The sequence below is a fragment of the Camelus dromedarius genome, chromosome 26 (assembly GCF_036321535.1).
Source record: "Camelus dromedarius isolate mCamDro1 chromosome 26, mCamDro1.pat, whole genome shotgun sequence".
Classification (NCBI taxonomy): domain Eukaryota; kingdom Metazoa; phylum Chordata; class Mammalia; order Artiodactyla; family Camelidae; genus Camelus; species Camelus dromedarius.
The window spans coordinates 17,315,359-17,333,666 of NC_087461.1; the positions used below are offsets into that span (position 1 = coordinate 17,315,359).

Sequence of the window (18,308 nt, forward strand, 5' to 3'; positions counted from 1 at the left end):
GGCCACTAGAGGGCGAGAAAGACCCAGGCTCAGGCCCACAGCCTCCAGACCCCAAGGATGCACACCGTCCAAGAGGCGACAGAGCTGGGCTGCGAAGACAGCGCATCTCATTCTCCGGAAAATTAAAGTGTTAGTAGATGTGAACGTTCCAGCATTGGCTTAGGAAAAAAAGAGTGACCCTGGTTTCTTTCCAGTTTTATTAGGTAGAATTGTTACACTTTGACTACACATATACAATATATTGCATATAAATACATATACACAATATACTGCACATATTTTAAAATTTACACATATGTACTGTTCATTGTTTCTAAGAACATTTAGAGCTTTAGCTTTTTAAACTAACACAGTTATCAAAGGAATAAAGCCAACCACAAAATAAGAATTAATTCAAAAAGCTTCATACACCCTGCTATTAACAGCAACATTCTTTATAACTGCCAAGATATGGTAGCATCCTAAGTGCACATCAATAGATGAATGGATAAAGAAGATGCAGCACATATATGTAACGGAACACAACTCACCCATAAGAAAGAAGGATATTTTGCCATTTGCAGCCCTTCATTCATTTTTTTTCCACTTCAAGCTTTTTAACTTTTTTAAACTTTTTTTTTTTTAACATGTTTTACATTCTTTAGAGAGTGAGCACATTATTTTAAATAGCTTGACTGATACACGGGTAAGACTTCAAACGTGTGATAAAAGAGTAGTTGACGGTTTGGGGCAGAGGCCCTGTTTCCAGCGTCGATGCTTCAGGGCCCTGTGATGCGCAGGGAAGGAAAGCCACAGGCTGGGTTACGTGATTCTGCTCCTGGTCTGGCAGTCTAGTCCCAGGCGCGTCTCAAGGGGGACTTATCAAGAATTTATGATAACATGTTAGCAAGAGCTGGGAAAATAAATTCCCACGACACCAGGAGGAAAGATATGGGATCCACGTGGACCGTCCTCTCCCTCCGTCCCTGCCTCTTCTCTGTGTTTGGTGCTTCCAAGGGAACTGGGCTGGGAACAGAACCCTGCTATCTGTCCCAGCCACAGAAGGGTCACACGTTCTTTTCTGTGTTTTCCAAGTTTTCTACAATGATGCACTACTTTTGTAACCAAAATATCTATCTATCTATCTATCTATCTATCTATCTATCTATCTATCTACCTATCTATGGATTTTACAAACATCCTCACTCCCAGCCCCTAAAAAAACCCTGGCCTTGTCTCTACCCCTGTAGGATGCCTGTCAGGAACGGATATTCCATCACCCCTGACCTCCTATAATTAAATGATCCCCAGATCCCATTTTGATCAGAAGTTAAACAGCAAGAAATCCCTTTCCCATCTCATCCGCCACCTCCTCTCACTCCCCTGCTCCCACGAGTTTTATTCTGAAGACCCCACTTAAGTTCCCTGAATTAAGGGGGAAAGGGAAAGAGGTTTTGTGGGGGAAAGGCTGAGAACTATAGCCTGAACGGGGACGCGAGGGCACCAGGATGGGGTCGGCGTCCTCTCCCACCCCTACAGACTCTAGCCTGGAGGGATTGGTCCAGACCAGAAGGGCCGGCCCCCTTGTTTTCTTTGGGACAAATCAGGGTCCCTCAACTAGTGACAAGTGAGGCAGGCAGCAGAGAGGAGCTGGGAGGAGCGGGGCAGGTGAGCGGGCGGCACCTGAACTTGACGGCGCGGATGTGGGTGCGTCCGGGTCTCGGCTGAGTGATGCGAAGAGGAGGAGCCGCTCGGCGCCTCGGAACCATTACCTTCAATTAGGGTAATTGGGGCCGCTCCCCGGCGTTCGCGTCCCCCGAGGGATCTCTCGCTCGCTCCCCTCGTCCCTGCCTCCCTCGCCGCCCTCTCCCTCGCTGCCTCCTCCGGCCCCGACTCGCCCGTCCGCCTCAGTCCCCCAGCCTCGCCCTCTCCTCTTGGATCTTGTCTTCGGAGACGAGTGTCCCATTGGTTGGCCCGAAATGGCACTGCCGCCGCCGCCTTTTCTATTTGCAGTGGGAACGTAAAGAAACTCGCATTCGCATTTATTTTCTACCCAAACGAAGATCTCCAGGTGCGTCTCTGCTTCCACTCTAATTAACTGGGAACCAGGAGAAAGGGGTGGCGCCTGCAGTTAACTTTCCCGAAACTTCCTGGCTCTGTCGAGTTGGAAGAGTCACCCTTGGCCACCACCCATCACCTCGCCAGCTCTCCTAGCTCCCTTCTCTTGCTGGGCTCCTGGGCTGCGTGATGCAGAAACACTTCAGACCTGAAGAGCCTCTGGTTAGCCCTCCACGCACTCCCTCTGACAAAAACAGAAAAATGCAGACTTTTGGCTCTGGTTCTCTGCATCCAGCTGTCAGGGGCCTGAACTCACCTATTTTCAGAAAAATTGCAGGTCTTCACGGGATGACTTGAAGGATTAGGGAAAAGGTAACCTCAGTACCATTTCTCACCCCACCCCCACCCCCATTTCTACAAACTTGTTAAATTGAGGCAGTCACCAAAAAGAGGGATGGCAGGATTGTAAGCATTTTGAGGGCAGGAGGCCCTTCTGTAATCTTATTGATCACCCGTAAAAAAAAAAAAAGAGTGCAGGTCATGGCAGGCACATCCATAATTAATCGTGACTTTATTGGGAAATGGTTCTCTCTGACAGCAGACTTCTTTGAAAAACGCTATTGAATTGCACGTGGACAGTCCAAAGAAGTCTCATTGCAAGATGGAAGATACTTCTTGTGTTTCCCAGAAGACTAGAGGCATGAATTATGGCTCTGATGAGCAGCTAAATTTCTTGCGTAATGATAAGTTAGCCGACCAATTTGTCTCGGCTGATTCTTGGACTATCACCAGTCATGGGAGGTAACCTTTGTTGGCAAGATGTGCGCTGTGTTTAGAGAGCAGCATCACCCTGCCAGCCTGGCTTGGCCGTGGCATTGTTCGTGCTTCAGATCCTCAGCTCCAGGGAGAAGAAAATCCTGAAACCAGCTGGGAAGTCCTGAAGCTATCATAAATATATCCAGATGACTGAAAAATGGACTTGAACCAACTCTTTGATTCTAAAGAAAATCATCTAACAATTCTACAGGGTTTCACACTTGAGACTTGATGAGATGGTCTCATGTTACCCTTGCGGTCCTCACAGGGAGGGGAAAGTGAGGCACAAAGGGGACACTTCATGTCTCATGAAAACACACTGAGTGATGGAGCATGGAGACAAATTCAGGTCTTCTATCTCCCAGTTACTGCTGTCTCCTCATATCCAAAGTTGAATCATTTCCATTTAAAATTCACTCGCCAGCATTCACTTATTAAAAATAAGATGTATTCCAGACTATGCTGTGAAAGACATTAAAGGGAATAAATGGATGATAGACAGTTTTCTGCTCATTAAGGGTTTATAATCTCCTTGAGGAGCCAGATAGAAAAAGAAAGTTGAGTAGCCACATAAACAATGCTGCTTCTTTAGCAAACTCTTTCCATAAGCCCGTGAGTTTATGAGGAACAGCTGAGTGGTGTGGGGTGGACTCCAAAGAGGGAAGTGCTTGTTTTGGCTTTTCGGTTGTAAAGTTGATGCATTTGGCTCACGTATTCCCTACAGACTGGCAAGCAAGGTCATTTGCTCTGATGCTCAGGCACCTTGGCCTCCCGTATCCAGAGGACATGTGTGGAAAGAGCCAGGTGGTTATTCACCCCAAATACCCATCTTTCTCAGGAGATTGATAAACTCTTTTAGTCACCATAATCAACTGAAAAGACAGGATATTCAAGATTGTTGTCTATTGAAATTAATCCCTGTACAAAGTGGTTTTTCAGTCTTGGATCCTGGAAGGGTTCTGAGTCTTTCATCCATAGGAGATGGGCTATCTTCATTTGGATACGTTAAGTTTATTTTTGATGATGGCAAACGCTCAAGTGATAAGCTCACACTAAGTTAAGCATTTAAAGGAATGATCTTAATTCTACTCATAGCAGGGAGGGTATAGCTCAGTGGTAGAGTGTGTGTTTAGCATACATGGGGTCCTGGATTCAATCCCCAGTACCTCCATCAAAAAAAAACAACAAAAAAAAAAAACCACAAACATTAATTCTACTCACTAATACTTTTTGTATTGAAAAGGAGAGTTAAATGATAACACATATATATATATATACACACACGCACATTATATATATAATATCATGCTTATATAGATAAAAGCATATGTATATATATCATGTTTTATGGTGCTGGTCTACCCACACCTTCTGGTTTTCCTGGCCCATGACCTTGATAAGGGGCAGCAGCCATGTTTTCTATCAGCCCTCACAGAAGGGACCACACACTGTGCGTTTTGAGATGGTCTTTCCATGAGAGGAACAGCAACCTATGTGAAGGAGGCTTATGATTGTATAAAAGCAAGCAGAAGGGATGAAGAGGAAAAACTAGAAATAGGGAAAGGATGCCGGCTCACGGGTAGAGAGGTAAGAAGCAAAGACAACCCTGGGAAAAAGAGACCCAAATGTTCCAGTGTCCAGTCTCAGGGATGCTGGCTCCCCGGGAAGATAAGTAATGCTTGTACCTCACCGGTTAGCTGAATCCTTACAATAAGGCCATTGTATCTGCACGAGAAACCCCTCCAAAATTAACTAATCTTAAGTGGGTCTCTCATTCTTTTAATTAAACAAATTTGACTGAACTATAAACGTGCACATTTTAAATGATATCTTTGAAATGATAGGCTAAAAATGTAGGCAAGTGACACCAAACTATGAACGGGAAAGTGGAGGGTTATTGTGTTTAAACAAATTCCCAGCAGAATAGGAGCTTTTGTGTTAGGGGACTTAATGGAACAAAGAAAGATTATTGAATATGGGGGAAAATGCATTGTGTTCTTCCCTTAAGATCAAAGGATAAGAACAAGAATTTCGTTCACTGATGATCTCAGTGCAACCCTGCAGCCCTCTTCATAACCTCTGCCCATCGGATACATTTCATGGAAATGCATTAAATATTAGAAGATGTGCTCATTTGGATGGCATTGCATTCCCTGGGTTGAACACATACATCAAATTTAATGTATAGCTTGATACTTTGTAAATGGCAAAACAAATACTGTATAGCTGGTTATTTCATCAGAAAATTGTTATGAAATAAAAACAGTGGCAGGGCCAGAAACATGAGGGCAAATATCAATAATTTCAGAGTTCCACTGCAAAAGACCTCTTTCTGTTCTGTCAATGAGATTTCAGCTTGGAAGAGGCAGTATTAGAAGAGAATGCACAACACTGTAAACTGACTGTACTTCAATAAAAATATATTTTAAAAAAGAAAAATGAATGGAGGAAGTTAAAAAAAAAAGAGAGAGAATGGCTTTATGAGAAGTCATTACAGTGGTTCCCCCCTTTTCCAAGGTTCCAATACCAGAGGTTTTAGTGACCTGCTGAATTGTCCACAAATATTAAGTGGAAAATTCCAGAAATAAACAATCCCTGAGTTTTAAATTGTGTGCCGTTCTGAACTGCGTGATGAAACCTCGTGATGTCCAGTTCCATCCCACCCAGGATGTGACTCATCCCCTTGTTCAGGGTGCCCTGTCCTTCAGTCACTTAGTAGCCCTCTCAGTTATCAGCTGGACCATTCCAGCCACAGTGCCTGTGTTCAAGTGACCCTTGTTTTACTTAATAATGGCCCCAAAGTGCAAAAGGAGTGACCCTGGCAATGTGGATATTCTCTTACTGTGCCTAATTTACACATTAAGCTCTATTGTAGGTGCATGTATGTAAAGGAAAAAAAAATAGTATATATTGAGCTTGGTACTGTTGGCGGTTTCAGGTATTCGTGGGAGGTCTTGGAACACAACCCCACGGATAAGCATGGATAAAGGCAGAACAGTGGAAACACAGGCGGGTTTGGGGCTGTGGGGAAGCGTACAAGGTTTCAGCCAGTGTCAAGCAAGAGTGTAAATGGCTGGCTGCCTAATGAAAATATCAAAGCTTCTGCATGTCCGTGGTTTGTACACAAACACTAAAAAAAAACCCTAAAAAACACAAGTGAAGTATTTTCAGCCTAGGAGGTAGAACCCCAAAAAGACTATTCATGGCGTTAATCTGAACAGCATTCTGGGTCAGGAGTGTTCCTTTAAGCAGGAATTTAAGGTAATTTCTCTGCTTTCAAGGATGCATGTGCCATTTTAGTTAAAAGAATAAAAGAACTCAACCTGGCTATTTGGCATCAGGTTGGCAAAACCAGCAGGAATTACTGAATAATTTCTAGAAGTTCTACTGGCTTAATTGGAGATTATATTAACATGACTAAATAGAAAAAAGGCTACGCCAAGGATCCACAGAATGTATTTGATACTACTTGATTGTAAATAATGTCCATGGTTACGTTCATAAAGTAAAGTTCTTTTAATCTGCTTCTTATTGTATCTCAACTTAGTTGCCTTAAAAATTCTTAAGAAAACCTCAACCCAATCGATATTCTATGGTATTTGTAAGACTCCATAGGCTTTTTGCTAGTTTGTGGGAGGATGGGCATTTGGGAATGTGGGCTCCAGTTTTCTCCTTTTTTTTCTAGGTCCTATTATCCTATACCCTGGACTTTGCACTCCATCCTTTATCTCCTTTTCCATTTTGGAGGAAAAAAGAAAAGAAAAAAACTTCACTAGACAGTCAGTCATTCCTTTGGGCTGGGCTAATCTCTCACCTTTGACCATATTCCAAAGAAAGTACATTTTTAGCTCTGCACTCCTAACTTCTACTGAGAACAAATAACTTAAAAAAAAAAACAAACCTGCTACTGGGAATTCAAAGTGTTATCTAACCTCCGTGGATTGTTGGTTGGTAGACGATTTGTATAACAGGCAGAAATGTTAGATTCTATCTCTAGATTGCAGTAGTTTTTTTGTACGCTAGCCAGGAACTCGAACACCCCTGCTTCTCTCTGAACAAAATGTATGGAGTTCTTTTTCATCTGCATTGTGAAGAGAGGGACACTGCTGAAAATGGGGAATCACATCTAACGTTGGGAAACAATGGCATTATTTGGGTAAGCAGAGATGGCTAGAGTATTTACAGCTTTGTTAACAAAATGGATCTGGATATAAAAACCCTTGAGTTTTTTTTTTTTCCTATTTATAAGAAAAATAAAATTTAGAGTTTTTCTGTGGTGTAAGACAACCATGAAAATGTGTCAGAGTGGCGTGCTGTGATTATGTAGTACATATGTCCATGGATACATCATATCTAGAATATTATTTGAAGGTAATAAGACTATCATGATGTTTAAGTGGAAAATTCCAGAAATAAACAATTCCTGAGTTTTAAATTGTGTGCCATTCTGAGCTGCATGATGAAATCTTGTGATGTTTAATTATTTTTTTGTTTTAGGTCTAGAGTCAGCTTTTGGTCCTTGGGTATAGATAGCTGGTTCCCAGTTTATATTTTCAGAATCCCCTTCATCAGAGTGAAAAGAATTTTGGTCATTGATTTCATTTCTTGCTTTAAATTTTTAAAAAAATTGCTAGATTTTACTACTTTCCTCTCTAGTTATCAACCTACATGTAGGAAAGTAGTGAACAAATTATGTACAAAACACAAGTAAAATTCTGTAGAGAAGCCATTTTCCTTGAGTCTTAAATTGAATTAAAAGTGTTGCCTCTTCTCTCAACAATTGATGTAGCCTTGTAATTGACATATTATCCCTAAACCAATTTTGATTTTCCATATTGATTCAAACACTCTTGTTCACTTAGTTGAAAAGTCCATGTCTGCTCCAACACCATTAGACAGAGTGCAGACTTGTTTCTCTTAAAACTAATTTCTAGCCATTTAAAAAGTCTGCCCATTAAAATATAATAAAAATAAAAGAGGTGAAATGATTGAGCACAACGTTCTTATTCTGAATTGTATTTGGAGCAAAAAAAAAAAAGGATACATCCTGGAATAACAAAAATCCATATTAATTCAATAAAATGTATGGACTATAGATTGAATCCTTTGGGTTGAAAGTAATAAAAGAAACTTAAATGAAAAGGGGATCTCATGAGGGAGTTAATCTTGAGTTGAAACCTAAGGTCAGGAAGTTAAACCAATGATGGGGAATCCTTTGGGACTAACGTTTTTGCCACTCTGCACATCTTTGTCATTTTTTTCTTGCTTTGCAGACAAGTGGACTCTGAATTTGTTTCCAATGAAGTGACTCCTAGAGATTGACCAGCATCTCTGGCTAAAGACCTGGAAGAGAGAACCTAATTGGTCCAACTGGGGTTATGTGACTTGCTACAGCCAGAGGGGCAGAGTGCCCTAGTCTGGCTGCCAATGCCCACTCCAGAGAAAGGGGACACTCTCTGAAGTGGTCTCGGAAGGCACTCAGAAAGTGTTTACTACAATACAACTTTCACCAGCACGTCCCTCTAGGCCCTCTCTCATCAAATAGGTATTTTTATCTTCATCACAGCTAAATATAGTCCATTTCTGGTGCATCTCTGCTCACTCCTTGCTTCACACTTTATGCTTCAGCAACAAAAAAATGCTTGTGGTCACATCCACCCTTCCTCTACTTACCACCCACATCTCCCAGTGCAGTCAGTGAACTTCATGCCTAAGTTCCTGTGGTCCCCGGTGCCTGTAACGGTCCCCTTCCAATTCTCTTTATTCTTTAGGCATCGTGCCCAAGGCCATTGCTTCCAGCAGATCTCCTTCTTTCTTTACCTTCCTAGGCTGGCCACTGCATCTCTGTGCATCACAGCTGTGCCCACATCTCTGTCACCCTCTAACTCCATTGTTTGTGATTTTCTATTCAGGTTCTGACATCTTTTTAACCCCACAAGCAGTGAGCCTGTCCTACAGTGGGTGTTCCAAAATAGTTGAATGAATATATTCTAAAAGTTTCCTGTTAGCTAATAATTGACTCTCTAGAGTAAAACCAGAGTGTGTCATTACAAGAAAAGTATTGTCTGCATAAACCCCTTAGAATCGTTAACTTGTCAAAGAATTAGATGTCAGGAAGTACTAATTAAACCCCCCTCCGGACTGCCCGTCAGCCCACCACTTCACAAGAGCCTGCTTTTTACCTGGCGCTCTAACCAGTTTAATTTCCTCTTAAAACTTCCAAAACAAAACAAAACAAAACAAAACTTCTGCTGGGCTAGCCCGCCCCTCCTTTTAGAGGCAATTTTGATCTAGTGAAGTCATGGTCAGAGCATCAGTTTATGAAATTACTTTTTCTGCATGTAAACATTAGTTTTCAAAGGCAATTTCATTAACTACATCTGCAGCTCTGTGGACTTTCAACAGTTTTAATTTACAAGGTTCACGTTGATTTTTCAGTCCTCGAGACATATATATATATTTTTTCTTAGTCTTAAACCTTATTTCTGCACACTAGTCCTCCACGATTTGACTTTACATGTCCCACCTTAGCATTAAATGCTCCTTTCTTTCTTCCTCCCTCCATCCTTCTTTCTCTCTCCCTCTCTTTCCCTTTCCCTCTTAACATTTTATCAGGTCGTGAAACGTTGGCTGATCTTAAAAGGAAATTTTGCAAATGGTTGACTTTTGTTAATCCCAGGTTTAGGGGGTGGGGGAGGGGAAGGGAGAAAGGAGCTTCTCTCAGATAAGAGCTTTAAGCTGCATTTCCCTTCAACAAAATAAAAAAAACAACAGCAACCCCCCACCCCCACCCCTACGCCCTGCCGCCTTTGGGTACTTTGGGGCCGGCAGCCCCCCAAGTCTTAGTAAATGAATTAGCATCTCAGAAAGGAGATCTCTGCGGGGCTGATATTGATCAGGGTCAGCCGGTGTGTTTGCCTGCGATTGTTTGGGGGGTGGTTAATTGAGTGTCAGTCTCGGCCTGTGTCGTCTCGCTGGCGCCGGGTGCTTTTGGATTTGCTAATTTTCGTTAAGTGTCTGTAGCGGCTACTCGTCCCCAGTCTACCCAGGAGAACTGAGCGGCTCCTACTGATCCACAGTCTGTCTGTCTGGGCTTTATTGATCACAGGGCGGGCGGTCGAGGCGGATGCGCGGAGGAGGGGGGGGGAGGCTGAAAGCACCCCAGGGCTCCGCCGCCCCGCTTCCTGCCTCCCGCCTGGACGCCCTCTTCGGGCGCACGCGACCCGGCGGGGCACGCCTGGGGTCCGCCACTGGTCCCAGGCTCCCGCGGCGCGGAGGGGAGGGGTCTGAAGGCGGCCACGCGGGTCCCTCACGAGTTTCAGGGGAACAGAAAGGAAGCCACGCGCTGGAGGACGCCGGCCAGAGGCCGAGTTGTGAGGATCACGGAGGCGGGAGCCAGAGGCAGAGGCTGGCTCGACCCGCTGCTCCCGAAGGTCACGGACGCACAGGCCTCCGCGAGGGGGAGCGCGGGAGACGGCGGGCGCCGGCCCGCAGCCCCAGACGCCGGCGCCGATCGGAGCCGCGGGGCAGAGCCCGCCTCACCAGCGTCTGGGCCCGCTCCCCGGCGGCGGGGCTGAGTGACCGGAGCTTGGCGGCCAATCGAGCGGCGCCGGCGCTGCCGGGGCGGGACTGGGGCGGGGCCGGGGCGGGGCGGGGCCAGGCAGGCTCCCCGCGCGGGGCGCTATTTACGGCGCGGAGCCAGGCAGACCTAGGCCGGCGCAGGCGGGAGTTCGCGGCGGGCAGTTTCTTTGCGCTCGGGGTTTGCGCCTTCGAGGACTGGCGGGCCGAGGGGGAGCGGAGCGGAGCCTGGAGCCCACCCGCCCGCCCGCGGCGCCGAGCGGAGCGGAGGAGCCGGGACTGCAGAGTCGGACGGTGCTCGGCGCGCCCACCAGCCGCACTCCATGCTCCGGCCGCGGCCCGGTCCCGCGCCCCGGGCAGCACCCATGCACTGCACGCGCCGGGAGCCGTAGGCTGCAGCTGCGCCGCGGCTCCGGGAGCCAGCGGGGCCACCGCGGCCGTGGGGGGGCGTCAATGGATCGCCACTCCAGCTACATCTTCATCTGGCTGCAGCTCGAACTCTGCGCTATGGCCGTGCTGCTCACCAAAGGTGGGTGTCCGCCGGCCGGCCGGCGGGGCGCGGGCTCCCCGGGGAGGGCCGCGGAGTCCTGGGGCGGCTGCCGCCGCGGATCTCTGATTCCCGCTGCCAAGGCTTTGTTGTTAGCGGCGGGTGAAGCTTCCTCCCGCGCGGGAGCCCGCAGGTCGCGACAAGTTGCCTGTTCTTAGAAGTCGCGGCGGTGGCTTCGCGGCCGCCCCTTCGGGTGTCCCGGGCCCGGCGCGGGGAGGTGGAGTCAGACCTCAGGGCAAGTGGTTGTCAAAATGTTTGTGCAAGTCTGTCGTGAACTTGGGAACGTTTGCAGCCGCGGAGCGGGGCCGGAGTGTGGGGCGGCAGCGGCCAGGAGGGACCGCAGACCCCGGCCCCTTTGCGCTGTGTCCGAGTGCGCGCGCGTGTCTGAGTGTCTCGGCTGTGTGTGCGTCTCTGCTGTGTGTGTATCTGTATTTGAGTGTGTCTTTGTCCATGAGTGTATGTGAGTCTCTCCTGAGTGTCTGGTGTGTGTGTGTGTGTGTGTGTGGGGTATCTGAGTGTCTTTCTATTTAAATGTGTCTCTGTCCCTGAGTGTCTTTGCGCGCGTCTCTGAGTCAGTGTCTTTGTGAGCCGGCGAGTGTGTGCCTCCCCGGGAGTGTAGGTGTCCAGGTGTGTGTGTCTGTGCAGAAGCATGGACCGTGTTGCTTCTCAGTGGCCGGGAGGAGTAGGCTCTGTCAGCGGCCCCATTTCCCACTCACCTCGTATTTTATAAACACTACTTTAAAAAAAAAAAAAAGGCAGCGGTCAGTTTTTTTTTTCTCTGCAGGCTTTCACCTTTTAGGTCGAAATAACCCAAACAACTCCCTCTAGTTTTCAAGGTTCTCCCACCTCCCTCGCCATGAACTCTACCTACTGTTTGTTCTGTGAACAGATAATTTTTTTTTAAATAGGAAGCGTTGTTTTAGCTTTTGCACTCCCCCCCCCTCCATTTTTCTCTAATTGCCATGTAGCAGGCCTGAGGTTAAGGGATAAGCTAGCCCAGCGAGGATGATGGGCTACAGTATTTATTTATTTTGGAAGGAAGGGTGTAATTAACCCTAAATAACAGCCCTGGCAGGCTGCAGAGGGGAGCCTCCTGGCCCTATCAAAGGCCGGCCGAACAGGGACGGACTGAGGCTGACATGAAGTCACAGATACCGAAACTATGCGCCTGATAATGATATAATTAGGGGAGCAGAGATTTCTGACTGCTGCGGACTTCAAAAGCTTTAAAAGAAGCCAGCAGCCTCTCCTGTAGCCATCTTGACTAAAGCAGACATTTCTGTTTAATCACTACATACAGTAACAAGAGAGGGGCCAACAGAGGAGCATTGTTCCCCGTTTCAAAATACCAGTCCCCTTCTGGCCCTTCGCATGCCACAGGAAGAAACTTTATGAAATGGCAGAAATATAGTTTTAATACAGTAACACAAAAGTCTATTCAACTTGCTCAAATGTGGCTCCAATTAAAAAAAAAGTTGTTAGAGCTTTTCCTAGTTACCTGTCAAAATTTTATTAGACTGTTTTAGGTCACTGAAAATATAGGACTTTAAATAGGCTCTCATAAACATTTAAGCAGCATTTTACTTGTGTTCAGTTTTCTTTTTTTCTGCACGAAGTCTAAGGTGAATGGGATCAAAATTGACTTTTAATCCACTTTATTTCCACTTTAAATCTCTACGTGGAATTTGTCAGACTTAGCGATGTGTAGTCATCACCATTTAAGACCGGTGAGCTTTATGCAAAAAATCAAGTAAGCTTGAAAAGAGCGTCTACAAAGCAGGATTCTAAAGGGAAGGTCTGAGTTACTGGAGAAAGGGACCTGGGCCCAGACCCAGGACAGCAGCACAGTTAGGACAGGAGCAAGACCTCCGGCTTTGCTCGGGCCAAGTCACGTTGCCAAAGATCTGCATTTAGTTGGCTGGGGTTTTTTTTTTTTTTTTTTTTTTTTTTTTAGAACTGAAGCATTAGCAGCCTCTGGTGAAAAGCTGAGCATACCATACGGTGGCCTGGAATTTGGACAGATAATTAAATGAGACGTCTTACTCAGGCATTCATGAGAGGAGGAGGAAGAGAGGTGAGGGTGGGAAGAAGTTTATAAAGCACAAGTGCCCGGTGTTTAGTTTCAGAGGGGAGGTTTCTGTAACCAGACAGAACTTCAGACGGGGAAGCTGGGGAGAGATGTGTGCATTAAATTGATTCACAGTATCTTCAGCTGTGACACGTGACAGTGGCGGGGGTCCACGGGGTCAGCCGTGGTAGGAGTGATAACTCCCAGATCCAGATTATTTCAACTAGAAGTGAGCATAAAAGCCTCAGATCCTGCCTTGTGGTAAGATGTTAATGTGACTTGCAACTCACAAACTAAGTTTTATAAAGGAGACTTTTAATCACTTCCTGTAGAAAAATTTGAGGTTTCCTCAAGGATTTTTCATTCAACCAGCAGAGGATTTTCAGTTTCAGTGTTTCCCCTTTTAGATCCCATGTTGAATTACACGTAAAACTGGGGAGTTAGGGGGAGGAGAAGGGAGCCTTGCAGTTTTACCCCCTCCTCCCTGCCCTTGGTTTTATGACTTTCCATTTGGGCTGAAAGAAATTGACTTTGGCAAGCAAACCACTAATTGTAAACTGCCTAGTTCCTGTTTTACAATATACTGACTAAAAGCTCCCCTGCATGAACAGATCTTTATAGGCAAAGTTTGCCTTTTCTAGAGAGGTTGCAAATAGCTGCCCAGTTTCATAGTTTTAAAACCTCCTGACCGGAGCAATTTCTAGATTGTTGTGTTTCTAGTTAATAACTTTATAAGGTGTTAGCTAAAGCTCTTAAATCTTGGCACTGCCCTTCAAGGTAGTAAACAATTCAGCAGTTCCGATCAAATATTTATACTGACAAAATCAAAAAGCCTAGCATTTTATGTTGTACAGTCACGTAGGATTAAAATGAATAAATAATGTAATTTGCCTTCCAGGAGGAGAAATTATTGATGATTTTTTTCCTTTCAAAAACAAGTGTTTTTAATTACTTGTTAACTTATCTGAAACCTAAATGCAGCCTTGATTCTCTACTCCTGGGGTTAATACATTTCTAAAATGATATTCACCTGGATTGGGGTTTAAACACTGGCTTGCACAAAGAGCTTTTCCAGTCTGCATGGACCATCCTTCTCAGCCCTCAGCTGACTATTCTGTGAAGTGAGTGCCTTTGAAATTTGCAGTGGCTGGAGTAGATGCTGTAGTGGGTCTCTGAAGCAGTTTGATGCAATTTCCTGTTTTCAGGTGAAATCAGATGCTACTGTGATGCCGCCCACTGCGTGGCTACTGGTTATATGTGTAAATCTGAGCTGAGCGCCTGCTTCTCCAGACTCCTTGATCCTCAGAACACGAATTCCCCACTCACCCATGGCTGCCTGGACTTTCTCGCGAGCACAGCAGATGCCTGCCAAGCCAAACAGGCACGAAACCACTCCGGCACCACGGTACCCACGTTGGGGTGCTGTCACGAAGATATGTGCAATTACAGAGGGCTGCAGGATGTGCTTGCCCCTCCCAGGGGGGACGCCTCAGGTAGGTAGAAGCCCTCCCAGACCAAACTGGCCCGATCTATAAGCTTGTGACAGCCACGACTTTGTCTGTCTGCTATTGATTTTGTTGTTAATGTAATTAGAGAGGGAGAAGCCTGGCTGGGTGCGTATCTGGAGTAGCTTTCATGTCTCCCTGAGCATTAGATGTCTGTCTGCAGAATAGGCTTTGCCTGTTTTTTTGACATTTTGCGGCCACTAAAAGACCATAACTAATCAGTAATGACAGTCTGTAAACACGTCTTTGGAAGCTTCTCCTGCTTCGTCTTGCAACGTTTCTGTTCTGAATATTGATCGAATTGGAAACTTCTTTTTAACGGGGTGCCTTGATGAATGAGGAGACTGGAGAGAGGCGCATGGCTGTCTCCAGGAGGGGTTCCCACGGACTGACCACTTTGCTTGTCCTCCTCTAGGCCAAGGGAACAGGTATCAGCCTGATGGCAGCCGGAACCTCATCACCAAAGTGCAGGAGCTGACCTCCTCCAAGGAGCTGTGGTTCCGGGCAGCGGTGATCGCCGTTCCCATCGCCGGGGGGCTGATCCTGGTGCTGCTGATCATGCTGGCGCTGAGGATGCTCCGGAGTGAGAACAGGAGGCTGCGGGACCAGCGGCAGCAGATGCTGTCCCGCCTGCACTATAGCTTCCACGGACACCACTCCAGGAAGGGGCAGGTGGCCAAGCTCGACCTGGAGTGCATGGTGCCTGCCAGCGGCCACGAGAACTGCTGTCTGAGCTGCGACAAGATGAGACAAGCCGACCTCGGCCACGAGAGGATTCTGTCCCTCGTGCACTGGGGCATGTACAGCGGGCATGGGAAGCTGGAGTTCGTATGACGGAGCCTCCCCCCGAACTGACCTGCTGGGACCCTTGAAGGCCTCTGAGTTCTGCTGGACAGGAGCACTTTATCTGAAGAAAAATAAACTCCATGGAATCACCTTGGAGGGACAGGATGACCTCTGCAAACAGAATCTTGGATGTTTCTTCTGAAGGATTATTTGCACAGACGTACAGACAGTCGAAATGAATTATTTGCTTTAAAATGACAAAAAGCAAAGGGCAGACTCTGTACACTGTTACCAGGGTTATTCTCATCCAGAGGGAGCTGGAATTGAGTACCTTAAATAAACAAAAATGTGCTCTGTGTAAGCTCCTACATCTTGATTTATTGTAAAGATTTAAAATATATATATATATATATATGTATATATATATATTTTGTCTGAACTTTAGCGGTGTCTTGTCATAAATTAAAAACTAAGTGGGAAGGATAAGGACCTACATGTTAATTATACAGATGAAGATCTGTCATTGTTCAGAGTAGAGTCTCAACTATAGATTTTGGCTTGATTTTTTTTTTTTTTAAACAAGACCAAGGTCTTGTTTATTCTTCCGTGGTGCGTAGGTAATTTTCTTACAGTGCGGAGAATTTCTAAATGTATACTGCCCATCAGTCAGTGTCTTACCCACGGTTTTTTGTTAGGATAATTCTGGTGTTTTCGCTTTCATATAAGAGAAATCTGAAACTTACTTAGACCAGGTCAGATATAATTGATCCATTTCTGAAGTTGCCTTAGCAAAGGGTAATAATAATTGTCACCTTGGTCCCGTGGCTCTGGAATACATTTTTAAATGTGTCTACCTCCAATCAAAACAGAAAAACAAAGGGAGTGGGGTTGTAGCTCAGTGGTAGAGCACATGCTTGGCATGCATGAGGTCCTGGGTTCAATCCCCAGTACCTCCATTAAAAAAAAAACAAACTTTTTTTGGTAAAGTTAGTCACTGTCTACTTTTACTGTTAATTCTTTCATTGTTTATTCTGTCTCAAACCTAATTAAACGTTTTGGACCCCAAAGTAACCAAATGTTATGGTACCAAACACCCAGTTTGTGAACCTTCCTTCCACACAGTGTTATAATAATTTTTTTTTTTTTACTTCTCAATCTTTAGAAAGATTTTCAATAGTGAACATTATTTATCAATTAAGATTTTAAATAAGTTTCCTCCACAAATGATTCTTTTATTAACATAACCAAATAGACCATTGATGTTAGCCTAATCACAGTGTTTCCACTCCTGTAGGACTTTGGCAATACTGCCCAGCCTGAGTTTAAACCCATGCCATATTTGTGTACTTTTCCCCCAAAGTGGGTCTTTGTTATCTTAAATGTGAGACTAATTTGTAGGGTTTTTTTCCTCTCAATTATTTTGTATATTTGAAACTTTTGCTTAAAAATTAACTTACAGCCTGCATATTTGAGTATATAGGGGGTTTTCTTCTATGACTGTTAAAGCGTTTTTTTGCATATTTCCTGGAATATTTTATGAGCTGCATAACGTGGGTCCCTTAAGACAGACGCAGTGGCCCAGTCATGGAGGAATCTGAGTTGAAATGACTGGTCTAAAAATGAATATCTAGATTATTTAATAAATAGACCACAGCCCCAGACAAATTAGGCTATGGAATAAATACATGTTTTAATAAATGACAGCATTCCTATTGTGCTTTTTGAGATCTGACAGATCTTCTTGCCTGCGTGACTGACAATTTATAAAGGTGTTAAGTTTTAGGTGTGTTGATTTTTGAGGGAGCCAAAGAAGTATTGGGCCTAATTCTCCAAATCTAAGAGAAGAGAATGGATCAAAGTGACCAACTGGTGAAATTTCCACCCTCATCACCTCCTTGGCGCTTGAGGTCAAAGGACAGTAGTTTTGTAGCTTGAAGATGGAATGACGTCTTCTCCTTCTGCTTTCTCACGTCAGGCGGCCCATCCTGCAAGTTCTGTGACTCTGAAGTGGCCTTTCATCAGTTCTGGGGAGTTCACTTTTCCTCCCCTGCCTGCTCTGCTGTTCCTTGTTCACCCCATTTCCTCCACATACTAGTTAACTAGGAACTCAGGAATTCATCAGGAGATAAAACAACGAAGGATTGAAATTCATACACTTTGAAACATTTTGAAATCGGTGCACTCCATCCTTCAGGAAAGGCCAGGGTCTGGACTGGCGCTCAGATCACAGAAATTTAATGGCTGATGAGCACAATATTGTGTCCACTTGGTTCTGTTTTGACTGACCTGCCTTTTCTTTCTCATGGAAGTTCATAAGGCTGTTTACACCATCTCTCCCATGGGATGGTGGCTCTGCCCAGGCTCTCAGACTGGGGGTTCTGGGGCTCAAGTTGTAGCCATGCAATAGACCGGCCCTGTCTCTTTTCCTAATAACAAATCCTCTCCCTTTGATACCTCCTCATTCATTTTGTATTTGTTGATGTTCTTGCCACCAGTTTTAAGGCCAGATCTGGCCTTTCGATGAAAATATTGCAGGCTTCTCAACTTTGATTTTTTTTCTAAGAACTAAATATAGAATTTCCTTTTGCTTCTTTACGGGAGCGTAGAGGTTGCCAAGAGCAGAGATAAAGGACCCTTCATGAAATAACGACCTACCTGATTCGGTGATGTAAGAATGGTGATGACTGGTTTGTTTGTTTTTCCCTTGTAGAGATGTTTGCCGTTACTTTGAGGTGTCAGTACAAGGCTGGGCTGACCAGAACAGTCCTTGTTTAATATTGACATAGAACTCCCCCCCAAAAGGAATTTTCCCTTTCTAAGTGGAAATTTGCCCAAACCAGAGACAAATGGAACCAAATTTGCCATGATGTTTCTGTATCTACACCCCTTACATCCTGCCCGTTTTGAAAAAATTGATCTGCCCGTGGTTACATCTTTCATGTTGTTTTCCCCCCTTATTTTGAATGGCTCA

At 45.1% G+C, this 18,308-nt stretch overlaps 1 protein-coding gene and 1 non-coding gene across 3 annotated transcripts; both read left to right on the plus strand.

Moving 5' to 3' along the window:
* Window positions 1-10,566: 10,566 nt before the first annotated feature.
* BAMBI (BMP and activin membrane bound inhibitor) lies at window positions 10,567-17,038 on the plus strand. 2 transcript variants are annotated; one of them, XM_064479435.1, is made up of 4 exons: window positions 10,567-10,960; window positions 12,933-13,052; window positions 14,252-14,539; window positions 14,967-17,038. In XM_064479435.1, exons 3-4 carry the CDS (start codon window positions 14,302-14,304, stop codon window positions 15,383-15,385), a joined length of 657 nt encoding a protein of 218 aa, XP_064335505.1. In that variant the 5' UTR covers window positions 10,567-10,960; window positions 12,933-13,052; window positions 14,252-14,301; the 3' UTR covers window positions 15,386-17,038. The 2 variants fall into 2 exon arrangements, with proteins under 2 accessions (XP_064335505.1, XP_031300447.1); XM_031444587.2 differs by lacking the exon at window positions 12,933-13,052.
* Window positions 16,222-16,293, plus strand: TRNAA-GGC (transfer RNA alanine (anticodon GGC)). The gene has a single exon. It is a non-coding gene; the product is annotated as a tRNA-Ala (tRNA).
* Window positions 17,039-18,308: the final 1,270 nt, after the last annotated feature.